The sequence below is a fragment of the Lepeophtheirus salmonis genome, chromosome 3 (genome assembly GCF_016086655.4).
Source record: "Lepeophtheirus salmonis chromosome 3, UVic_Lsal_1.4, whole genome shotgun sequence".
In the NCBI taxonomy this organism is placed as follows: domain Eukaryota; kingdom Metazoa; phylum Arthropoda; class Copepoda; order Siphonostomatoida; family Caligidae; genus Lepeophtheirus; species Lepeophtheirus salmonis.
In genome coordinates this window covers 31067475-31091582 of record NC_052133.2, presented here as the reverse complement: position 1 = coordinate 31091582, position 24108 = coordinate 31067475, and the positions used below count along the sequence as shown (strand labels likewise).

General features: G+C 30.9%; 1 protein-coding gene across 4 annotated transcripts in view; it reads right to left on the bottom strand.

The window, feature by feature from the left end:
* pum (pumilio) overlaps positions 1-10541 on the bottom strand; it is a 48614-nt gene extending 38073 nt beyond the window's left edge. For 2 of the 4 annotated variants that reach the window (XM_040709032.2, XM_040709034.2), the window contains exons 1-6: positions 10042-10541; positions 9156-9285; positions 8802-9082; positions 8625-8728; positions 8313-8421; positions 8063-8236 (exon numbers count right to left, since the gene is read on the bottom strand). In XM_040709032.2, the coding sequence (XP_040564966.1) occupies positions 8063-8236; positions 8313-8421; positions 8625-8728; positions 8802-9082; positions 9156-9285; positions 10042-10062 (819 nt within the window). In that variant the 5' untranslated portion in view covers positions 10063-10541. The remainder of the gene's footprint in view (positions 1-8062; positions 8237-8312; positions 8422-8624; positions 8729-8801; positions 9083-9155; positions 9286-10041) is intronic. The other 2 variants (XM_040709033.2, XM_071887307.1) reach the window with 1 other exon arrangement.
* Positions 10542-24108: the final 13567 nt, after the last annotated feature.

Sequence of the window (24108 nt, the reverse complement as noted above, 5' to 3'; positions counted from 1 at the left end):
AAAAAAATACCTATATAGATTCGTATCTATTATCAAATTTAATTTTGGGATTTTTGCATTATTGCCCTGCGTAGTACAAAGTAGGGTTCTAAAACCTAAAGGTTTTTCAGCGTGTAAATTTTATTTTTGTGTTGGCAACCTAAACCGTGTTTTTTTTTGTTTTTCTAAAGCTTTTATCCCCATTTTTTCAATTTTGAGGAGAGAACATCAAAGTATAAAGTGTTATCACGGTTGTGTGTATTCATCAATGAAGGAGAGTAACGCTTGTGTAAATTATCGAAATCCTCAAGAGCATATATTTAAAAAAGAATATGTTGATAATCTGCAAGATTATAGTGCTCTTATTTATAATTTCTCATTTCTTCCTATTTTGAGAATTCTAAAGTATTAGCGAGCAAGCGAGGAGATTTTATCAAAGTTGCCAACATACATTTTTGATTTACACCTACGATCATTTGAACGTTTTCCATATCCCTAATTATAAGGGTAAGTCCCCAGGGGCGTCAACAAAGGGTAGCCCACCCAAATTAAGAAATTTTTGCTTACCACTATAAAAAATTTTCGTCATTCGGGCAAATTATGCAGCAGAGCAAAAAACTTAATATTTGAAATTCGCTATGAATTTTTGAATTTTTTTTCGAAAAAATTTAACTTGTAAAAAATAACAGTGGATCTTTAATTTAATTTTTGAAACTTTTTCCAACAAGTTATTTTTTTAAATTTTATCCAAAAAAATTTATTTTGGGATTTTTTTCCTAAAGAAAAATCCTAAAACCAAGGCCCCCACTAAAAAATGCATATATATATACATTCTGTCAAAAAAGTACCAGGAATTGTTAATTTAAATGGCCTGCGCTGAAGGCAGCACTGTATTTCATTTTCATGCCAAGTTTGAGCGCGATCTGTAGATCCGTTTGCTTACAACAGCCGAATAAGTCAGTCTATCTCACTAATGCTCCACCATTTTTGTAATGATTTTTTTCTCTCTCCAATTTGATGATTGTTGCCTTGTTTGCATTTCATACTCGTAGACCCACGTCTCATCACCACTTATTATGTGTTCAATGAACGTTGGGTCGGAATTCTCACAATCAAGTATGTCCGAAGAAACATCCTCACGGTACTGTTTTGCAGAAAATTTAGCTCTTTTAGAACAAACCGTGCAGCGAAGCGTATCATGCCCAAATTTTCAGTCAGAATGGTACGAACTTAATCGTAAGAAATGTCGAAATGTGATAACTCCCTTAAACTGATACGACCATTTTTTTTAAATCGTGGAGCACAAATTAGTTAAACTGACTTATCCAGCTGTTGTAAGCAAACTGGTCTATAGATTGCGCTCAAACGTAGCATCATATTGAAAAACAGTGCTGCCGACCTGAAAAAAAATTATTAAACTCCATTCAGAGCAGGCAATTTAAATTATCAATTCCTCTACTTTTTTTGTCAGAATGTATGTATGTATATATATATATACATATATCTAACCCTGTGGGTTTCTGTGGGACTGAGAGTGTAATTGAAGATCAAAATCGAAATAATATATTTTCTCAACTTTAAGTTACTCACGACTAATTTAATAAAATGTTATGAAATCTAAGCTGCTTTCTCTGGAACATTCTTCAAATTGTATAGGTTAATTGTTCACAGATAAAAAAAATATTTTCAGTGTAAATTTTCATTATAGTTACATGGCATCATCCCACTAAAATGTCTGTAACTTTTCATCAATTGTCAAAATTTTAAAATTATTTGTATTTAATTTTATTTTTGTTCTGAACGTTGATTAATTGATCTTGAATTAGCTTTTGTTGTTAAGCTGTAAAGAATCCCCTATTATTACATGAAAAATAGTCCAAGAGTTAGGAATAATTACCTAACTGCTATCAATTTCGTTTGGGTCTTTTTTTTTTTTTTTTTTTTTTTTTTTTTTTTTTTTTTTTTTTTCATTTTATTCTGGGAGACTAAGTCGGGGGTTGGGATAATTAGTGCAAATTTTTTCGGTCCAATATTTCGGCCAAGACTACATTCACAGGCAGGGGATCGAAATGTTAATCGTTCTCAAATCCTTGATCGTTATTTAATTAAACCAGCAAAAAATTATAGGTCAACTCACATTAAATTAAGTCACAGTAAAAATAGTATGACGTAATAATTGATATTTACCAATATTAAATAACAATGAACGATCTAATTTTTTTTATAAAGATCATTGAATTGCAAGACCTATTTCTCTCAAAATTTTAAAAACCATAATAGTCCTTCGGGTTGAGGTTTTGGGAGCCCGAAATGAAATAAACTGGTGTTTTCTTACTCTCCTGCATTCTTCGTACTTGGTGCTTCGTGAACATGCACCTTGCTCGTGTTTACTGTGTGTAAGAAAGAAGATGGAAGAGCAAGATTATAGTAAGCGAGCTAAAAGTTGCTGGCAGTACACGTAACACACCGAAGGACGTTGCTGTATCCTTAGCCAAGATATCGGATTTATTTTAAGTAGCCCGGTTACAAAAGTAAATAAGCCCAAAAGTTAGGGCTAGTGCTTTTGTAAGCTCTGAAAACTAATCGCAGCACTATTATATATACACCAAAGAACAAATATACAAAAAACAAACAAAGTTCTTGGAATTTGTACGTAGTGATCTTAGCAATTAATCTCTATAAAAGTGCATGTTAATCAAAAATTATAATTCTTATCAAGATGAAAGTTTTATTAATATAACTACTGTAACGCAAAAAAAATATGTAAAGGGTCGTTCATATAATATGAAATAGTACATATTATGTATGTATTTACTTAATCCTTATTACAGAAAAATGAACCACATCATAATATTTAAATGAGTTTTTTTAGTAAATGGACCTAAGGAAAGAGGCAACAAACATATCAATATAAGAAAAAAAAATGATCCAATTAAATCCTGAAGGGTTTTAAATTGAATATTAATGCATCATTGTTAGGAATGGAATTTTTGTAGAGAAACATTACAGTTGTACTCCCACGACCTTTGTAAACGGCATATCCCAAGACATTTTTTGATCGAGGGGGTGTGAATGAAAGCTTTTTAACAAAGTGGCAACCCCCGTGTGTTAGCTTCAGTAGATTCCTTGTCTTACTGATATATTTTTTACCATGCAAGATGTTGCTTTTCATGATACTACAGATGACGTCATTTTATCATTATTTGACATTTCCCATCATGACATATGAACTTTGTTATTCTCTTCGCAGAATTCACCTTGTTCATTGTTAAAAGAGTGAATTAGTGGAGGTTGTATTGTTAGTTATGCAGTGATATTGAGGTATACCGAGTGGGAACTTGAAATTAAAACATAATCGCTTCATATTTACATATATTAACATTCCTATTACAAAAAAAAATATATGCTTAACAAAATATTTTAAAAGATGCCTGTTATATATTAATTAAATAGTGACACCATCAGCTGTGACTATAGCAGTAATCCTCTTTCGGACGGAAAGTGATGCAATTCTTGCATATGTAGTTCGTATTTATTATAATCCACCACACCTCATTTAGAGCTGCCTTTATGCACACTACGCCCCCATGTCGCTTCCTACATGCAGCCAGAATGAATGGTCATGAGGGTTCACATCAGGGCTGTAAGATGGCTACTTTGTTTTCTCAAATATATATATTTATTTTTTTTTGCCAAAATGATTGAATAATATTGGCTGTATGTACAGGTGCTTGACACTGTTGGAATACCATATTGAATTTTTGCCCCCCCCCCTCGAAGGAAGCAATTTGTCTTGAAGGATAGCATGTAGCACCCAAATGAGTGGTGTCATAATCCCATTGAATGAAACAAAGCCATGACTGATCAGGGCTGCGCAGGAGTCGGTGCCTTTTTTGTTTTTGTTTTTTGTTTGTGTGTCAGAGTCAAGAATCGGAAAATTTGTAATGACTCCCCAACCATGGCTACCCAAATTATTTTAATTTATGTAAATAAAACATATTTATAATCTAAGCCTTAAATTGACTATTCGTATAGTTTTTTTGTTTGTTTTTCCCAATGATCATCAATTATAAGTATTAATTTATCAAACTTAAAAGTTAACTAATCTACAAGTTTACTTCACAAACTTCAATCGTGCTCTATAGTCTATACAATCACAATTCCCAAACATCTCTAAAATCTAAATTATTATGCTCGGAAAAGATAGCCGCTAGTCAAGCTAATTCATTACTTAGCCTTGTGAATAGTAAATGTCATCAGAGTAAAGAGTCATGTTGCAATGAGAGGTTGTTTGTATTGTTATTCCTCGTTACAAGTACATCAGTTATGTTCCGAAACTAAGGAATGTATTAGCAATCGATAGATTGAGATCCATTTCCTTTGTTGATTGGTGTTCATGTTGCTAAATATCTTATATTCCATATTTTTTATATACCTGGCACAATTATTTACTAATTACTACTAATACAACTAATATTTTATTAGTTGTATAAGTAATTAGTTATTAGCAATAACTACCTATAGCTATAAATTTCAGTTGAAATGTGACCTGCACGAATAAATGTTGAAACTTTAAGCCTTTTTCCCCGCTCTGATGACATTTTTTTTCATTAATGTAATAAAATGTATATTTTTGTTCAGCTGATACTACATAGCAACAATAAATATTCTAAACTTATCAAGGCAGTCACTTAAAATCCCCAGAATTGTGAATCAATGGAGTGTGTAAATTTCAAGTTTCCCCCCGGTACTTAAAAGTCTCACTAAGAACACTACTCTGTACTAATACAGATAACTTGGTTCATAAATTTGGTGTGAATGAGTTAAAATAATTTATATTTATGTTTTTTGTTTCTTTATTATTTCAATCGTCTAACCTCTTTTTTCCTTAAGAATATCTTTACTATGTAATAGAGTTATCACTATTTTTGAAATGAAAAAGATCCCTTTGCAAAACAACAACAAATAGTTAACAATCTAATCCATAAGTGAAATGCAATCATAAACTTTGAAAATGTCTCAGGAAAGAAGAACCATTTGGCGTAGTTCAAATCAAATTGAAATAAGATTAGTGACAAAAACTTTCACATATCATCCGTTATTTATGTGGCCATTTGATAATCACTTACTTTATCATCTCCCATCAACATAGGGAAATATTTTTTTTAATAAATATAATTGCAACCTTCTGCTAAAATTAGCCAAAATATTTAAAATGCCACTGGTGACTGGGGAGTTTTGGAAAGACTTAAAAGTGAAATCAAAGCTATTTTTGTCATCCGTAGACATTACAAGGATGTACAAATTACAACTTGTACACAACATACATAAGACAAAATTAAGTAGTACACTGACTTCTCTCTAAGTGTTTTATTTTACCGAGAATCAATGAATTATTAATAATTAATATTTATTAATGAATATTAAAAGCTAAAATATAATTATATCCATTGCCTATATAAAGATAATATAAATTTCAAATTCAAATGAAATACAATTTAATTGGTAGTTATAACGCCTATCCAGCCATTCTAGATAGTTTATACATTTAACTAGTATTGCGTTAAAGCCAACAAATGTTTCTCTAACCCATATGGTGATTATGAATTTCAATAACGAATTGATTAATTATTTGAAGCAGTAGGTAGAAGCTTATTAATTTATAAATAAATAAAAGTTACAACATCTCTATGTATAAGATAATTATGGATTTAATCAATATTATTGGTAAATAAATTTTTTAATACATATTGTCTTCGTTTGTTTGGTCAACATGGGAAATATCCACATCAAAATTAAAAAGCTGAATTTTTCAAAAAAATATTCAAGACTACATAAAAATAGGCCATATTATTTAATAGATATATGAAGTACTTTTTTTTAGAGACTAGCCGTGATAAAAATAGTAACGATTAAGGAAGAATTCAAAATAAATAAATTGATAATAAGAAATTGACAAAATCCAAGGCTATGTACTTTTTTACTCTGGCTACTAAAAATTTAAATTCCATCATCATCCCTCAACAAGAACTGGCAATTTTTTAATTTGCTCGAATAATCCTTTTTCTTGTTCCTGTTCTGTGTCAATAAAAGTTCCAAGAATATAAATTAGGTTAAATGAGTTATTACTTAATAGTAAAAAACAAAAACAATCGGACAATTCATTATGTTTAGGACTACCAAAACCTGAAGAGTTCCTGCACGTAGGCCTACTAAGGATTTTGAAATTTTGAGAATCCCGCTACTATCATAATTATAAATTCCATGAATGAAATATGTACTTAAGCGATATACATATATTTCAAAATATGTACCATCGATTGATATATATGTAGTCTGAATAAACAAATAAATCATTTTTATTGCAGTGACAGTCTTCGATACAAAAAGTCGCATTATAGTAGTTTATTCTGAAACACGTTATACGTCCAAAGCAAATAAAAGTACATATTGCTATAGTATATAAGATGAACCAAGATAACATTATGAATGACAAATGATTTTTTGAGCAAATTTTTGCTTTTAAAAGAAGAGCTAAATTGAGACATTCCCCATTGCTTAAAAAACAATTAAAATGTGATAAAAAAGGTTTCTCTATAAAATTGGAGTTGAAGTTGTAAATAAAAGTGTATATCTAAGTCAAGATAAACTAAATAAACAAAAAAATTCACTTTAAACAAGCTGATTAAAAACAAAGTATTACTTTGAAATTAATTAAGATGAAAAATATAATGATGAATTTAGGCTGAACATACTTATATAAGCTTTTTTAAATGTTGAAAAATAGAAAAAACTAGTGTTTAATTTCGGTCTAGTAATCTTAGATCGTTATTATTTTAACTAATTAGGTTTAACTTTGGTCTGGAACGGTCTCGTAGTAAAGTTTAGTATACAAAAAAAATCGATTTTATCTTATCCCACTTTAGTTTTTATATAGAAAAGATTTTTTTTAAATGTGGTGCGGCCATTAAAAAAAAGGAAATTTAGGTCGTGACAGAAAAATCGGTCAAGAAAAAATTCATCAAGAACGAACTGAAAAAGAAATTGTCTCACACCGAGTTTCAATACTAGTAAACACCACTAAGCGGGGTGCCTCAATTAATTCATAAATGATGACATTGTGAAGACAATAGAATCACAGAACTTTTCAATGTATTGTTTTTGTACATATAAGTTCCGGGGCTTAATATTATCAATACTAACAAATGTTATTCTTTTTTTCTTCTTTGATTCAAATAATCCAATTTCATAATGCAGAACTTAAAAAAAATGATTAAACTGAAACTGGTAATTTTTTTTCCTAGAAAATTTGTTTTTTAAGTTACCAAATGTTCAATATTCAAATCAACATTATACCAATTCACTCAATGAAGTCATACAAATTGGTCTGTAGTAATTAAATATATATATGCATAATTATTTACAAATTAGCAAGTCACTTCATGAACTAGTTGACTAATATTTTCTGTCCAAAGAAATTTGAGAATCTAAATTAGGAGGAATCGAACAACATAATAAATTAAAGAAGAATGATATATTGCTATCATATAACTTCGATCAATGTAAAGTTGTTAATTGATTAATTAACCATTAAGTCTCTAATTTTCGATAAAATAACATAAGAATCAAAATTAAGGTTGTTGAAGTACAGAAGAAATATAAAAAATGAGTATGTATCAGACTTAGAGAAAAAGTGTATAAGTTACTTTTTGTCAAAATGAGATTTTGGCTCACATTAATATACTATTACCGTATTATTTGACAAATAATTTAAGGAGATAAACGTTAAAATTAATAAAAATGTAACATAATTTTAGAATATCTTAAATAATAATAATATTGAATAGCTACACTTTTGCTCCAGATTCAAAATATTTCCCAACGAAAGTTAAAGGGAGGGGGGTAATAATTAATGATTTACTCTTCTTTATATTTTTAAATAATAAAAAAATACGTATATTTGAATTAGAATATAATACTTAAAGTTAACCAAAATGTGAAAAAATAATACAAATTTAAGCGCGTCGGATTTTCAATGGTACAATATAAAAATACGAATAATGTAATCTTCATAAATGCTTACCTGATTATCAGGGTTGAACCCATCCTGATGTGCACCATTCATACTAACAAGAGGTCCTGTTGTTTGAGGTCCTCCAAGACCTGGAATAGTTCCTTGAAGATGTGGTATTTGGAAATGACCGGATGCATCAGGAGGGGCCAAATTTCCAAACTGAACGTTATGATCAATTATAACCTATGTTAGATATAAAAGAAAAGAAAAAAAAATAAGCCAGATAGTAATTAATATATTTCTCAAATATGAAACCTACTTGAGAAAAATTGGAATCCAAGTGAACAGGAGGTTCTTCCTTGAGAACAATCTCTTGTTTGATTCCATTTGTTTCAATGGATGGAGATGGCTGTGTACTTCTTATGGCCCTGGAAGGTATATAAATATAAATGCTATTAATCACGTCATTAATATGAACTACACCTTTATTGGCCAAATCCCTAATTCATTGCTTAATATTCTGGTATTTTTGCTCTTGTAGAAAATACAAACAGTAGAATATTAAACAAAAAACGACTTACTTCCAGCATAGACATGAAATCAAAGTATGCAAATATATATATATATATACCTGTAACTACTATCCCCTTCTTGAGTTGCTACAGTTTGAACTTGATTCCCATTATTTCCGTTATCTTCCGGATCTTCTTTTTTAATTTCAACATCAGTCTGATTCTTAGGAGGCAGAAAAAAAATGAGCAATTAGTTATGGTAATGGAAGTAAAATATGTCAAATAATTTTACTTACCAAATTAAGCCTAACCATGGTATCTTCAATATTAGCCTGAATCTTCGACGGCGTATTTCCGCCAGGAGCTCCAGTCCCAAGAACATATTCAACCATGGACATTGAATCAAATTTTACATCAGTACTATTATTGTTGCTGTTAGGTCCAGCCTTGTTACTATTATTATTAGGTGGTCCAGCGTTTTTACCTACTGGATTTCCTCTTGGCTCGTTTTGATTTACGGACGGAGGAACTTGAGTTGGAAAGGCGGATCCTGGTCCTCTTCGAGGTAGATTTATGTCTTAAAAAATAAATGAAATGTACGCAATTAAAATATTTCTCTTTTTCAAATCCATTATTTATTCATCCTTTACCTGTTGTGTTCCAACCAGGAGGTACAGGAATTTGTCCATCCCGCCACATAGAGTCATTAATATTAAGCATTTTGTCATCGGGTTTACCGGAATCATCAATTGTGCCCCAAAGTTTGGTCGAGGGAGTAATCTATAAAAAAAATTGAAGATTATATTTACAACATATAATTGTTTATTATTAATAGGGTATTTTTGTGATGAATATATGAATTAATTGAGTGTCTTATTTTGAGACATAAATATTTTATAATGTAGCAAAAGCTATACAAAAAGAATCTTTCAGATTCTTGTACTTCAAAAAAATCTAATATTACTATTAGAAAGTTCAAAAAATGGATGCAAGGGATAAAAGATGAAATTTTGAGATATGCACCTCACTTTCAAAGCCATCGCATGTATTCGAATAAAACAGCAATTTAAAGTGATGCGTAAACATAAAAGCAATCTTGTAAAAATTAAGAAAACTAGAAAGTCCAAATTTATTTTTTTAGTTTATAGATACATAGAGAATCATGTTTCATTGACACATTGAAGTCAGATATAGGCTTTATATTCAAATTTGTGGACTGAGTTAAGGTACTCAATAAATTGAGATATGATTTAGAATCTTTATTTGATTTAAGGGACTTAATTTGGCCCGTTATAAATATAATCAATCAACTTGTTGGTCTTTTATTCTGACAATCCACAATTTAAGTGCAATCTACGGCCCATACACGGATAATTTGCTTAAGGAAATACAATTGTAATCCAGACGGAATTTTGAGGATAAAGATCCTTTGAGATTGCTTTAGTGTTGACGAGCCACAAGTCTGATTCAACTCCCAAAGATGGGTACGAAGCCAGCGAGCAGCTACTTTCAAGAGGTCATGTACTCCATTCTCACCATTTCTGTGCTCCCGGGCATGGTAGAAAGGGAGTTATGAGCATAAGGGATTGAAAATGATGAATACAGTTAGTGGTAGAGTCCAATTTCTTCTGGAGAAGCCGCGCCGATGCTCAACAAATAATACGTTTCTTCCGGATAATTGATTCACACTAATATTTTCCAGGTTTATTATGAAGAGCAGAGTTGATTATATAGTTTAACTACTACACTTAATTGACCATTATAATACTAATACTTGATGATACAACAACACAGCACATTAACTATTTATATAAGTAATTAGTAGAAATAATATCGAAATTTAAAGAAATAATCTATATGAATATCAATGTCTATGTATAATATGTATAACTATAAGGGAACGGGAGAAAAAGAAAGAAAGAAAGAGAAAGAAGAAAAGAAAAACAAGAAGAAGAAGAGGGGGGAAGCAGGGGAAGGGGAAAGAAGGGAGGAAGGAAAGAGAAAGAAAATAGACAAAGAAAACACTACATAAAAGTAGCTGCTACTATTCAGCTGTTTATTTAGAATTAAGGGCACCGCTAAGCTGTCATTGGTAGTAGTAGTAAATGAATATTATAGTTAGAAGTACTTCATTAAATGAGTACATTGTATTACATTATTTTTGACTCCCCATGGATTGTTCAAAAAATTTAATTAGCAATTCGTTAACACATTATTGGATACCTTTGAATATTTGCTCATAAAAAGTACGTATTTCCCGCGTTTTTTTATCAATTAGGCCCGGCTACAGATTTTCCTCTATATAATAAATTTAAATTAAAAAGATAGGAGCCAATCACGCATAATTCATTTACTGATAATAATTGTCTATTACATAAAGTTACATTAATCAAGAAGAATTATACTATACATTAAACCGTTTTGACATTAGATTATAGGATCTACAACGGCCTATTCCGCCGTAGAAATAAGCCTTTTTGAGCAGCTATATATTATATGTATATTATTATTTATTATAGCTAGCAGCCGGTTTACAGCTGCCATATACGTTCTTTCGTATTTTTATTATTTTCATGATGCATCCCAACCCCTGTTGAAGTGTTAGTGCTGCTGAGAAGAAGAATGACGCTCCAAAAGTTGTCTCTTTTTCCTTTTTTTAAAACCCGGTTTTCTCTGGCGTGCGTGTAGTAGTACTTCTTCGTCTATCTTCCATTAGAGATTTTTGAACAAAAAGTTTCTTTTTTTTTTCATAGAGCACAATGACCCTGCTGCTATATTATATTAATAATATTTATTCTGACGTTACAAATTGAATGTTGAATTACTCACGCAACCACCCCATCCATCCATTTCTTTTTTTGTTTTCTTCCAATAAATATAATATTATAAATAGATATGATTTGTAACTATCGTGCTAGAGCAATTAAATATTGAGACAAAGTACAAATTGTATGTTGAATAAAAGCAAACATGCATTTATTTATTTATTCTCTACTCCTTATATTAGTTTTTGAGCATTGAGTCATGTCGAGCTCGAGTGAGGCAAAAAATAAATTCTTTAACATTGAATTGTTAAATCTTATTTCTACAATTAAGTCATTTTGACTCCTAGCTCAATAAAGCACTCAATTAATTATGAATGAGCGTAATTTTATAAAATAACCTTAGCAACATAAGAAATTATATTAAAAAGTTGTATATATGTTGTAGTTAAACTAAGAAATCCGTTAATTTGCAAAATAACTAGTTCATGTGCATTATAACTGAACTAGACCGTTAATGTGCAAAATAAATGAACAAGACCGTTAATGTTCATAATAAATGAAAAAGATTGTTAATGTGCAAAATCATTGAAATCATAAATTTCACATTATCTTCTGAGAACCTTCCCAGATACACAAAATGGATGCTCTGCCCATTGGATAAGCAATGTCCACGAGACTTGATTTAAAGTAAGCACCCTTCGTCAATTCAATCAGGGATGCCATCATCTGTAACGCGACTAACAAATGGGTTAGAACCTCCCACCTATTCATGTAATATCATCAGAAACTCTATCTACTGTAACCCCGATTGATATCCCTGTCTACAGTTTTCTTGCGTGTCAATTCGACTAACAAATGGGTTGGAACCCACAGCCAATTCATGTAATATTATCAGATATAGCAACAAAAACTAAAAATTGTCTTAATGTTTATAGAGACATTATTTTTGATTGTGTGTTTAATATCTTAAGAACGGCATGAGTACTTGATCTAAGAAATAACATTTTTAAAACCTAGCGGTTGTTGCTAAAGCTCAGTAAGTAATAATTTTTTTTTTTAAATATTCAACATAAAAAATAAATAATGTAAGTTTTACGATGAATGCTTAAGTATATTTTTTTTAAATAAAAGGGAAAATACATGTCCATATTAATAAAAGAAAATGTGTTAGTCTTGTTGTTGGCGCATAACTCCGAATAATGCAGCAGGGGCGTCCGCAGAATCATGTTTCTTTCTTTTAAATTTCAAAAATCTACAGCTATGAACAAAACATTTAAAAATACACAGCTATTCATAAAATATTCAATTTTTTGGAAAAAAAATTCAAAAACCCACAGGTACTTAAAAAAAATTATTTCAAAAATTCTACTCTCAAATATTAAAATTTGTAGTAAATGCAAAAATTCGTTAATTTGGGGAGTACAGTTCCTCTAATCCACCTATGTTATATAGTTCATCCGTTCTTCCTTTCGGAATCTTTAATAAGACATGAATAAATTAGAAATTTATGAATAAAATTATATTTTCTTTAATTGTGCATTAATTTTTTTATTAATAATTTAGAAAATTATATAAATGTTTTAATTAATAATATAATTTTCTTGACTATGACACAAAGGAAAGTTGACTTAAGGAGAAAATGACTAAAGAACTTCAATTAAGGAGCTGTGGATGGAGGATGAGAACTCTCCCTGTTCCTCACTGGATCTTTCAGTCGATTATTCTGTCATTTTATGGAACTCCATAATTATTATATGTAGGAATTTATGTATTCTTGAGTATATGTAGAGTCAATGATTCATGAAGTCAGAAGTTATTATCATAGAACTTGATGTGAAGCACATTTCCACAATGCAAAATTCTTCCATTAAAGGAGGTGATATCCACTAAGTGAGACACAAAGACTAAGAGACGAGATCCTTTTAACATGAAGTTGAAGAGTGGATCAGAAGATTTATTGGATATCCAAGTGGAAAAATATGAATTCCTAGGAACGGAAAGGATGAGTGGATGCGGATTAATATATCAGAATCATTCTTACGAAATGTTCATCCAAATCAATATTAATTAAATGTATTTGCACGCAGCTCCCAACTTTTTTTATTCTCCATCGGCTTCTAGTATATTTATCCATAATTATTCAACAACACTTATCAGTAGTTAGTAACACTGAACTTGGATTCGTTGTGACGTCATCAAAAAAGTTGTGAGCTAACTTCAACCAGACTACCTTGTAAGTTTCTTATCGACACCATGGAGGCTGCCTAGTGAATTAGATAGTAATATTTAAATATACTCAACGTCTCTAGCGGACAAAAAAAAGTGTGGCTCTAACCACTAATTGTACAAATACTTTATCATATGGCCTTCGTTTCGTCACTTGCTTTATAGCTAAGGTCAGAGGCTTCGAAGACATTTTATAAATAAATGAAATGTCCGGTTTTTGGATTAAAAAGTTGAAAATCAATCAATAGAAGTAGAATTAAGAATAAAGAAGAAGAAAAAATAGATCAAAAAAATAATTTTTTTAAATCCAAATTAATCATTGATACATTTTTTATCTATATATTTGTTTATTTTAGAATATTAACACTCTGGCCTTAAACAGATACAGATCGAATCCCGTGATAGAATTACTAATCCTTCTCTTTTTCTTGGAAATGTCTTCTTTTAGTATATTTTCTAGAGCGTCGGGGAACTTTCTATACATTTATTAAATGCCGGTTTTAATAGTGAAAAATCGATTTTAAATGAAAATAAAATCTAAGATTAACTAATATTTTATTAAAATCGACAATTATTGGTCAATATCTCCTCCTTTTGGGAATTGAGATATGACCCCCAAATATTTACCAATGGATACTCTGGTATCCATGATTTAACCTATTAAATTTATGTACTTTATTATCTTAGTTCATCTCAAACATAAATCTCGTCTTATTTGTGTAAAAGAAAGATCTCTGTACATCCAACTCTGCGTTATCTCGCTAACAAAAAAAAATTACACGTTATTTTGATGTCAGCTGTTAGACATAATTCAAGATCAATATTGAATAAAAAATTTCTAAATTCTGATTTCATGGATTAATTTACTGAGTATTTAATTGGGCTTGTATACGCCCATTTTTATGTTAAATACTAAAAAAGTTTATTGAATAAAATTTGTTGTAATCCAAAAAAAAGTAACTAAGTAGTTGTATTTAAAAAAAATATAATAATATAATTCATCTATGTTTGTATGCCGCCAATAGTTACTTCATGAGTTTTAACTTACATATCCGATTACATAAAAAAGTCAAAAAAATTATTAACAAATTCAAAAAAATAATAAAATCATTTTTTCTTTCCATATGTCATAACTGTAATAAGATTTTTTCTTTTTTTAATTTGACCTCATTTTGAAGTACTTCCGGTACACTGGAACTTTAACCGAATGAATGGTGGTACAGAAAAAAAAATAAGAGGTCATTACCAACACCAAAACACATTTTGTGATCCATGACAATTTAGGATTTGGTCAACTTGATAAAATAGCAAACACTACTATATACTGTTACTGTTTATCATATAATTTCTAGGATTATATGCTGCTAATATTATACGGTTGATATATTCTATGATGTCAAATTATGTATGTCTTGCCCAGCAGTCGATACATACCTCAAATTAAAAAAATTGGCAAGACCGATTACATTATGGTATAACAAATGATATACATCCGGTGTGTTTTTTATCTGACCCGTTAATTTGTAATTGGTAATGTAAAGAAGGAATTTTCTTTTCCTAAGCAGTTGTCATTATAATTTGATTCCTGAGTAGTAAACATCCTTTCCGAAATAGAAGGAATTATATTCAAAACCTGTTTGAACGTTCGTGTGTGCTCATAAAAGACGGAGTGTAACCCTGAAGATTTGTTGCGGAGTTATAATTGTAAGTCCTTATTGAGCTCAGAGTAGAATAGGGGATCGACATCGGAGTAATTCTAGCAAATGTCTGTGTTTATATCCTTTTCTCCTTCCTCTCTTGTCACAGCTGATCTAATTTCTCCAAAACATTTTTTTAAATTGTCAGGGTTACCATGTTGATTTTCTTTTTCTTTTTTTAACATGCTCATTCTACACTGGACTTTCATCCTTGGGTATGACCTTGTATTTTTATTAACCTTTGATACATTAAAAAATATTGTTTAAAAAAAATCACAGTTCTTGTGCATGTAATAAATAAATGTAAACCAATTAAATCCAAACCCAGAATTAGCATTGGAATATACTCTTCAACTCTACATATAAATTGAATATTAAAGAGTAGCCTCCTGGGGGTGACTGGAGGAATATACATACAAAAAGTTTGATTTCATCTCAATCGGATGCACTTTTATGTCAAATGTACAAAAGTAAGGTTTTAACTATGTACTTTTTTTACAAATGCAATGTGCTACAAATATAGTTTAAATAATAAAGTTATGCTCTATTTTTGATATTGCTGAATTGTCAATATGACCTAACATTTGCATATAAGAAAATATGGATACAATGTATAGTCATAAGAAATTTGACCATTTATAATTTATATGGAAAGTTAAGACTAATTAGAATTGTTCAAAAAGTAGTGTAATGTATGGCATTACAGCATAAGTCTACGTCCTACTGTACGTAGACTTGTACATGAACATTTACAGGGTCTAGTATCTTAAGAAATATGACAGCTTAATGAGGTACAATATATCTCTCAATAGTCTCAGTGTTAAGAGGAGATTTTGAAGTGGTTTGAGAGAGTATTATAACCAGATCTTTGGGTAAATACGGAATATCTAGTTGTTCAGGCTTGATGAATTAGAATCGATCATATGTGCATTGTCACAGGGATGGGAATATTGTCTAAAGCATAATTTTTTTAAAGTATATGTTGTTAAGAGCAAGATATTAATGTTCAGAGTTGTATAAAGAATAGATGAAAATAATACCCGTATGTTAAAAAAATGAAACCGAAAACTAGAGTGGTTACCCGGACAATTTGAAGAATGTTTTGGAGGAGAACAGCTTAGCTGTCATGGTGTTTCATTAAATAAGCTGTGAGCAGCTATGAAATGAAAAAATTAATCACAAACCCCACTCCTCATTTAGAAATGATATAGACTGGAAATACTCCAATGTCGATCTTAAATTCTTCTCAGAGTCCTAACAAGACATACAAATATATCTCCTCAGCATTACTCCAGAGTAATTCCAAGCTATGTGTCATTGCTATTTACGGATTGGAATATGTGTTAATTTACTTCCTCTCACGGCTGCTTATAGCTCATCTAATAAAACGTCATTAAAGTTAGCTGCTCTCCTCCGAAATAATTAATTTTCTGTTTCTTTCATTTTTGCATAACGGTGGGACATATATTATGCATAGAGTTAAGTAGTTTGTAATGAAAAAACTATCTAGATTTTAAAAAAATCGACAACCTTGCAAAATTAAAATTAAGGGAAATAATAATAATAAATAAATAAAAATATCTTCAAAAACATTATTTTAATTTATCAAACAAAATATTTCTGAAAAGTAATAATGTGTGAAAAATAGCTTTATTTCGATACTGTTTTTATATTACCTCGGTTTGGGGATATGACCATATATTATGGGTTTTGAACAAAGCAATGAACATGCCCCCCATAACTAGAGGTGTCAACTGTCAAAAGTCTCAAACGGTTCAGGGCATTGTCCGTCTTCCATTGGTCATCAACTCTCGTTTTGTGACAATCATCTTTATTAAAAATTATTTATTAGATTGTTGAAGTTTTCGAACTCAAAAATTAGATATATTCTTTTTGAATAATATCGAGTGGTCGATTAAAATCAGAACGTTTTTAATTTTAAACTTCAACAACATGTAATTTATTAACTAAAAATAGAATTTCTACAAAATTCTTAATAAATAGATGCGTGTCTGAGATCTCTTAATCATTAATGTAGACGGCCTTTAGCAGCAATTAGGGATTCCAGGCGGTGGGGAAAGGCCTTTCCCCCGCTGCAGATGTAGTTCTCTATCATGACGTCCCAGTGCTGGCTGACAGTGGTTGTGAGAGTCTGGGTGTTTGGATGACGGACACTGCAGGCTTCCCCTCAAAATACACCCCAAAAGTGTAGTCGAGGGAGTTGGTGTCAAGGCTGTAGGGGGAGGGCAAAAGTGTCGAAATACTAACTCAAAAGTGTTTCACAACAAAGGAGAGGGTTTGTTTTTATACTGCTGGTGTAAAAAATGGCCTCTCCATCCTCACATGGCTCTTTCCACAAACTTTTTTATAGCTAACCTGACAGTTTGGTGTGAAATCCCGAGATCTCTTTAATGAGCCCTCATGGACTTGAGGGGATTGGCCTGGACTGTTTTCTTTAACTCATTCAGTTCCATTTAGGTCTTTTTGACATTTAAATTTGAATTACATGCTACTTTGAGGAGGTGTACATTGGGAAACAATACATTTTAATAGATTATATGAACTTCTGGAAACTAGAAAAGAAGTCTACCTTGTCACATAAGTACATATATAGAAACTGCATAGTTAATAAATTTTAACTCTTTCTTTACAGGATTTAGGTTAAATTTATATTGTGTCGAGTGAAGCAGAATAAAAATGTCTTATGTTTAGGCAAACTGCAAAAGTAACCCTTCAATAGGGTATCTTTGTTGGCAATGCCCAGGAGCTGCTGCGTCTGAACAACCAACTGTGAGGGATATCCCGAGGTATGGAATCTAATCAAGGAAATAAAGTCAAGATGACCGGAGGAACTATCCCGTGGATAAACTGTTTGGTGACATCTACCCTGCTCAGAACGATAAGTGGAGAAAAGCCAATTTTCTCTTCAAGCCAACTGTCATTAATGACAGTCACCATAATTTCAAATCTAAAAAGCATCTAGAGTTAGACAGTGAAGTTTTAAGGGCAAGATCGAAGAAAAAAAAAAGGTCAAAAATAATGTATTAAGTAAAGGACCCTGTCAAATGGGGGGGCGGGGGGAGGATGTTCCAGAGCCCAAGAGACATACGAAGAATTTATAAAGTTAAGAAATTGAAAAGAACATATTTAAAAGGAGACGGATAAAGGGAGAATGGTCAAAAGGAGCAGAAAAGGCAGCCAAGGAAGACGGCAAAAAGTTTTTAGTAGATGTAGCCCTTGCCAGTGTTATGGTATGCGTATGAGGCTAACTGCAGCCCTGATTGATGCAGGAATCGTGACTAAAACAACACAATAAAATTTGAACAACAAGGTCATGAGAGCACAGGAGAAGTTGATGAGAGAGCTGGGGAAAGAATTTGAGCATAAGTCTAGAGAGGAAGGTGGGATCACTCATATCCTCTTTGATGAGAGACTTGACTTTACCAATGTGATGATGAAGGCTAAGGTCCAGTTTTTCCTGTGGAAATCAAGGATTAACTATAGTGTCATTAGTGAGCCAGGCAGAAATCCTCTTTTACACTTTACCCCAGAAAGAGGGAGTAAAGAGGAATCACATCCAGAAAAAATTGCTAAGCTTCATGTTTGGTGGTTGAAAGAGCGGGACTACGATAGATTCTTGTGGGCCATTGGAGGAGACTCGACAAATGTAAACAATGGGGGAAAAGCTGGATTTCTGTGTAAACTAGAAAAAAACATTGTTAAAAAGCTGGTATGGTTGGTGTACAACTTACACAAGGATCTGAAGGAGGGAATTGAAGAGGTGGAAAAAATCTTTACTGTCGGGGAGAAGAGGACCCAAACACTTAATTGGGTGCTTATCTGTCCGGACCAGAAGAATACCTAACATAAACTGTGATGCTTCTATGATTAGTGATTGGATATGCTAGTCACAGGATGTTTCAGAACCCCCTTTCCTGTATTCCAAGCACTTCAGAGGTTATAAAGTTCATTGATACCCCTATAAAGGTACCCAAGTGGTATCGGCGAAAGGTTAGTGAAAATTGTGACTGAAGCCTCCACCAATTACTATTAAATTGTATACTAAGTTTACTATAAACCCTATTTCAAAAAATTATAAAAAACATATCTTCAAAATAAAATTGATTTATCTAAGAGTTGTCTTGTTCCTCTTTTTGGATTCTCCATACAAAAATAAATAAATAAATCACACTTCATTTCTGAATTTCGAAAAAATTATAAGTACTAATAAATAAAATGTATACTAAACTAGTAATATATTAGGACGGGTCGTCCTAATATATTAAAATGTTACTGATGACAGTCACGTTTTTTCTTGACCACCCGTCATTTTTTTTAGGATGACCATTAACACCTCTACAAATGACATGGGCTTAAGTATGATTCGAGTAATTTATATAACGCCTTGAGGCTCAATTAAGAATTGGAGAAAATGACTCGTGGCTTGACTTGGAATTCTTAAAGAATAACTTCAGACTCGTGTCAGACATGAATATAAATAATTTACGACTCCTAAAAATTTAACTTCTTTCAATATTATGAACAAGTCAAAAATAGAAGAATATTATGATACAGTGAAGGAGGAGGAGCAAAGGTATATGTAATGGTTCTGGAACACATTGCCGAAAGCCACTTTGCCAAAAAAAAAAAATGATAAATATATTTGATGATGATTCATGCTGCAATACTCAAACACATTCGATCCAAACGATTGATTCAATCTTATTATCATTGAATCTCAATAATTGATTGATTTACTCGTTATTCTATATAAATATATTCTCCCTTTATTATATACATATTTATTGGGCGGTTGTCATTATTTTTGTTACAATGGTTTTAAGAGTGATTCGAGCCAACTTTTGGAGCATCCTCATAATAGATAGGAGATCATTCTTCTTTTATAGGTAGATGTCAACACCTCCACGACCTATTAAATAATGAACAAAAAAGAAGAAATAGAACACGCATCAAGTCTTTTTCCTTTTCTAATCGTTATACTTAGTTTTTTCTTAACTAAAATCCCTCCTTCATTTATGAATATGACTGACTACCAGTATTGTCGTTCTCCCCCAAAGTTTCCAATGTACCTTAAAATTTTCATCATAGATATTTAAGATAGACCTATCTATATAAGTAAATATGTAACGGTGCATAGAATATTTGGGGCTAATGCCCCTAAATAATGAAAGCTAGCAACGTTCCTAATGACTACCATTATTTCTTAGATAAAAAAAGACCATACATTATAATTTTTTGACTTCCTATTTTTTGGTTTGATAGGTCACATAGATTCAGTTTCATTAGAGCAACGTAAAATAGTTAATTCTGAATGGTACACGAATATTACCCTGTCGGAAGTCTTCCAAGAAATCTGAAAGAAAAAAAACACATTCTTCATCATGACAATGAAAGTGCTCAAACTTTGGCCAAACAAAGACCTTTTTGACTAGTTAAAATATCAAAATGATAAGTCATCCACCGTACAGTCCTGATCGATTCCTATATATTAAAACTATTTTACTGGCTCAGCGGTTTTCATCACCAGAAGAAGGCACTGATAAATTCAAAACCTATGCTTTGGAGTTATCTCAATCAGAAGGGAAAAATAGGTTTCGAAGACCGGTTCAAACATATGCAAAGGGTATTGATCTTCATGGATAATATTATGAAAAGTAATAAAGCCAATTTTGCAAATAACTTTTTATTTTATTATTATATTGGTACACATGTCCACAACGTATGTCAACATTATCAGTCATTTTGCGTTATGAATTGGTTTTTGAAAGATAAAATGGATAAACATCTTTTTGTGAGCTCTGCGATTTTCTATTATTGAAAAAACTGGAAAAAACAATTCAAATTAAGAGAAAATTCTTTAAAATTTTTTGCTAGATTGTTTATTCTTCTAAAATAGTAATTTTTTACAAAATACTGAATTTATAAAGACAAAATAACAATAGAAACTTTGAACATGTACATATTTAATACTCAATATTTTCTAATGTAATACATCTGAAAATATATAAAATCAAATTAAAAAATTTGTGCAATATAATTTATATACTATAATTCATGTATGTTTTCATAATTCTTTTATCAAAAACAATTCCTATTTTTTTTTTTTTTTCAATACGACTCGACTCCATTTTGTATTGGACAAATGATAATTTCGGTATAAAGCTGTTCTATCCGGACTTTTCAAAGAAGTTTGTATTGATTTTTAATGTTATTTTATCATTTAAAAAAATCCTATCATTGCAAGTTTCAAAATTCCAGCTAAAAAACGTATTACTTGTTTCTTTTTATTGTAGCTTCACAAAGACCCACGTTACACTGAGCTGCCAAGTGTGTTTGACTCCTTAGCAACAGCTAAATCAAAAGATATGCAAGTAAATCACACAAATTGAGTTTAAACTTTACACAAAATTTTAAACACATTAAAATTAATTTTTTTAAATAATCTTTAGAGTTGAGAGAGTAGTGGAGGAGAGGGGCTTATATAGCTAGAGTTGTATAAAATATGACCTACTATGATGTTTAAAAAACAAACCGAAAAATAACATAACAATTCCGACAATTTGAAGAATATTTAAGAAAAAGAACATGACTTTTCATGGGATTAGCTGCATTTTCAATTCTACTCTGAGTCTAACAAGGACTTACACTTATAACTTATGAATAAATCTTAATTATTTCTAAAAAAGATGATTGTCACAAAACGACAGTGATGACCAATGGAAGACGGACAATGCCCTGAACCGTTTGAGACTTTTGACAGTTGACACCTCTAGTTATAGAACTCATGTTCATTGCTTTGTTAAAAACTCATAATATATGGTCATATCCCCAAACCGAGGTAATATAAAAACAGTATCGAAATAAAGCTTTTTTTCACACATTATTACTTTTCAGAAATATTTTGTTTGATAAATTAAAATAATGTTTTTGAAGATATTTTTATTTATTTATTATTATTCATTCCCTTAATTTTAATTTTGCAAGGATCGTAGATGCAAGATGCCTTAAGTCTTTCGTCATTTCACAATACGTATAAACATGAAGTTCCGTGTCAATTTCACCACATTTAAAGATAACAGGCTTTCTTCCTTGGGGTTTCCAATAAAGTTATTGCATAAAAGTGTCTGGCAGCTTATATGAGCTTGTAGTTTCTACCTTCTATGTCTTTAACAATTTTTAAAGAACGAAAAATATTTAAAAATAAATTCCTTTCCTTCTTTCTCCTCCAGTCCTGTGCAGTGCAATCCACATAAAGGACATGAGACAGTCTTAGTATGGTAAAATTTTTTAAACTTTAAATATCTCTCAGCCCTTTCTACAGCTCTTGGTTGAAATAGGTTAAAAGATGTTGTCGATTTTTTAAAAATATGGATATTCAGCTTGTTTATAATTTTTGTGATTTGATAGGCTAGGGTTTATTATGCCATTCTTCCTATAATTCGGCCACAAGATCCTCGTATTTGATGATTCCTTCCAGTATCGCCTTTCTTTTAGAAGATATGACAAAAATAAAGGACTCCATATCTCGATAACCAAACTCCAACAGATTTTAGAGATTGCATGAGAAAATATAGATTAATACAACAATTTATTAAATTTTGAGTTATTGAGCAGTAATTGAGGGATACGAATTTCTCAGGGTGTGCATTTTAGCATCTACTTTTGGTGTCTTTTAAAATATTCCACGTTGAAGAGGGTCGGGGGCTCATAAAATACACTCCCCCCTTCCCTTTCACTCCACCTCTGTATTAAAGCGTAAACATTTGGGCAATTTCATATTGAAATGACCCAAATATATTATTTCAAATTTAAAAGAATAATATGTTTTTGTTTTTTCTCTTCTAAAATATAAAATCATAATTACACCTTTTTTTTCTTAGAAACAATGATTTATGAGTTAACACAAAATATGTGTTTTTGCAATTACGACAGAAAAAAAAGAATGCAACCCCCATTTAAAAATATATATACATTTGATATTAGAATAGTATTGTGTTAATCTCCTGTTTAAAGTTATATGCACATAAAACCTTTACAATAATCAAGTACTTTTGGTAAAAAAATAATTTATTTATTCCTCTTTGATTTGTAATACAAGAGCTAAGAACTCGTAATTGAACTCGAGGTGCCTCGCTACAAGGGAGACATGGCCACTATATGATTGATAGTTTATAATTATTATATAGCTAGGGTATCCATATTTGATTTTCAAAGAAAAAAGGATATGTAGGCCAATTCGTGTTGGTTTAGGGAGTATATCTTTGAAAATTAGCAAAATTTATGTTTAAATTTTGATTATTGCATATTATCTAACATTATTTTAGTATTTTAAAACAATGAGTCTTTATTTTTAAATTCACTTTTATTGTATATTATTTGACCTTGAAAGACAATCATTTTTGTATGCTAAATTAAGAAAACCCATAGTGATGTTTAGCATGTATATTGCACAAGTCCTTTTTTTTACATCTTGAAAATCAATTTAAACCTCAAAAAACTCAGGCATTTCATGAATTTCTAAAAAACGGACATGCCCGGACAAATGAGAACGTTAATTCAACAAAATATAGCACCAAACATTTTTTTTAAATAACAGTGTGTCCCTCCACTTTAACATCCTTTTTTAAATTGTTTTAAACTATTGGAAGTACATGGTATTGCTCGGAGTTGTTAGGTGTGGACGAACCTACAAGCTTTGCTAAAAAATATAAATACCTATTATGTTCCGCCTTTCTTTTTCCTTTTTAATATGACACGCTGAGCTTTAGCTACACGCACTCATTGCAATTTCTTAAATAAAGTACTCATGCTGTTCTAAAATATCAAGCGCGTACTAAAAAATTAGGCTTAGATAGATAAACAGGCAAACAAACTTTTATTTATAAATATAGATT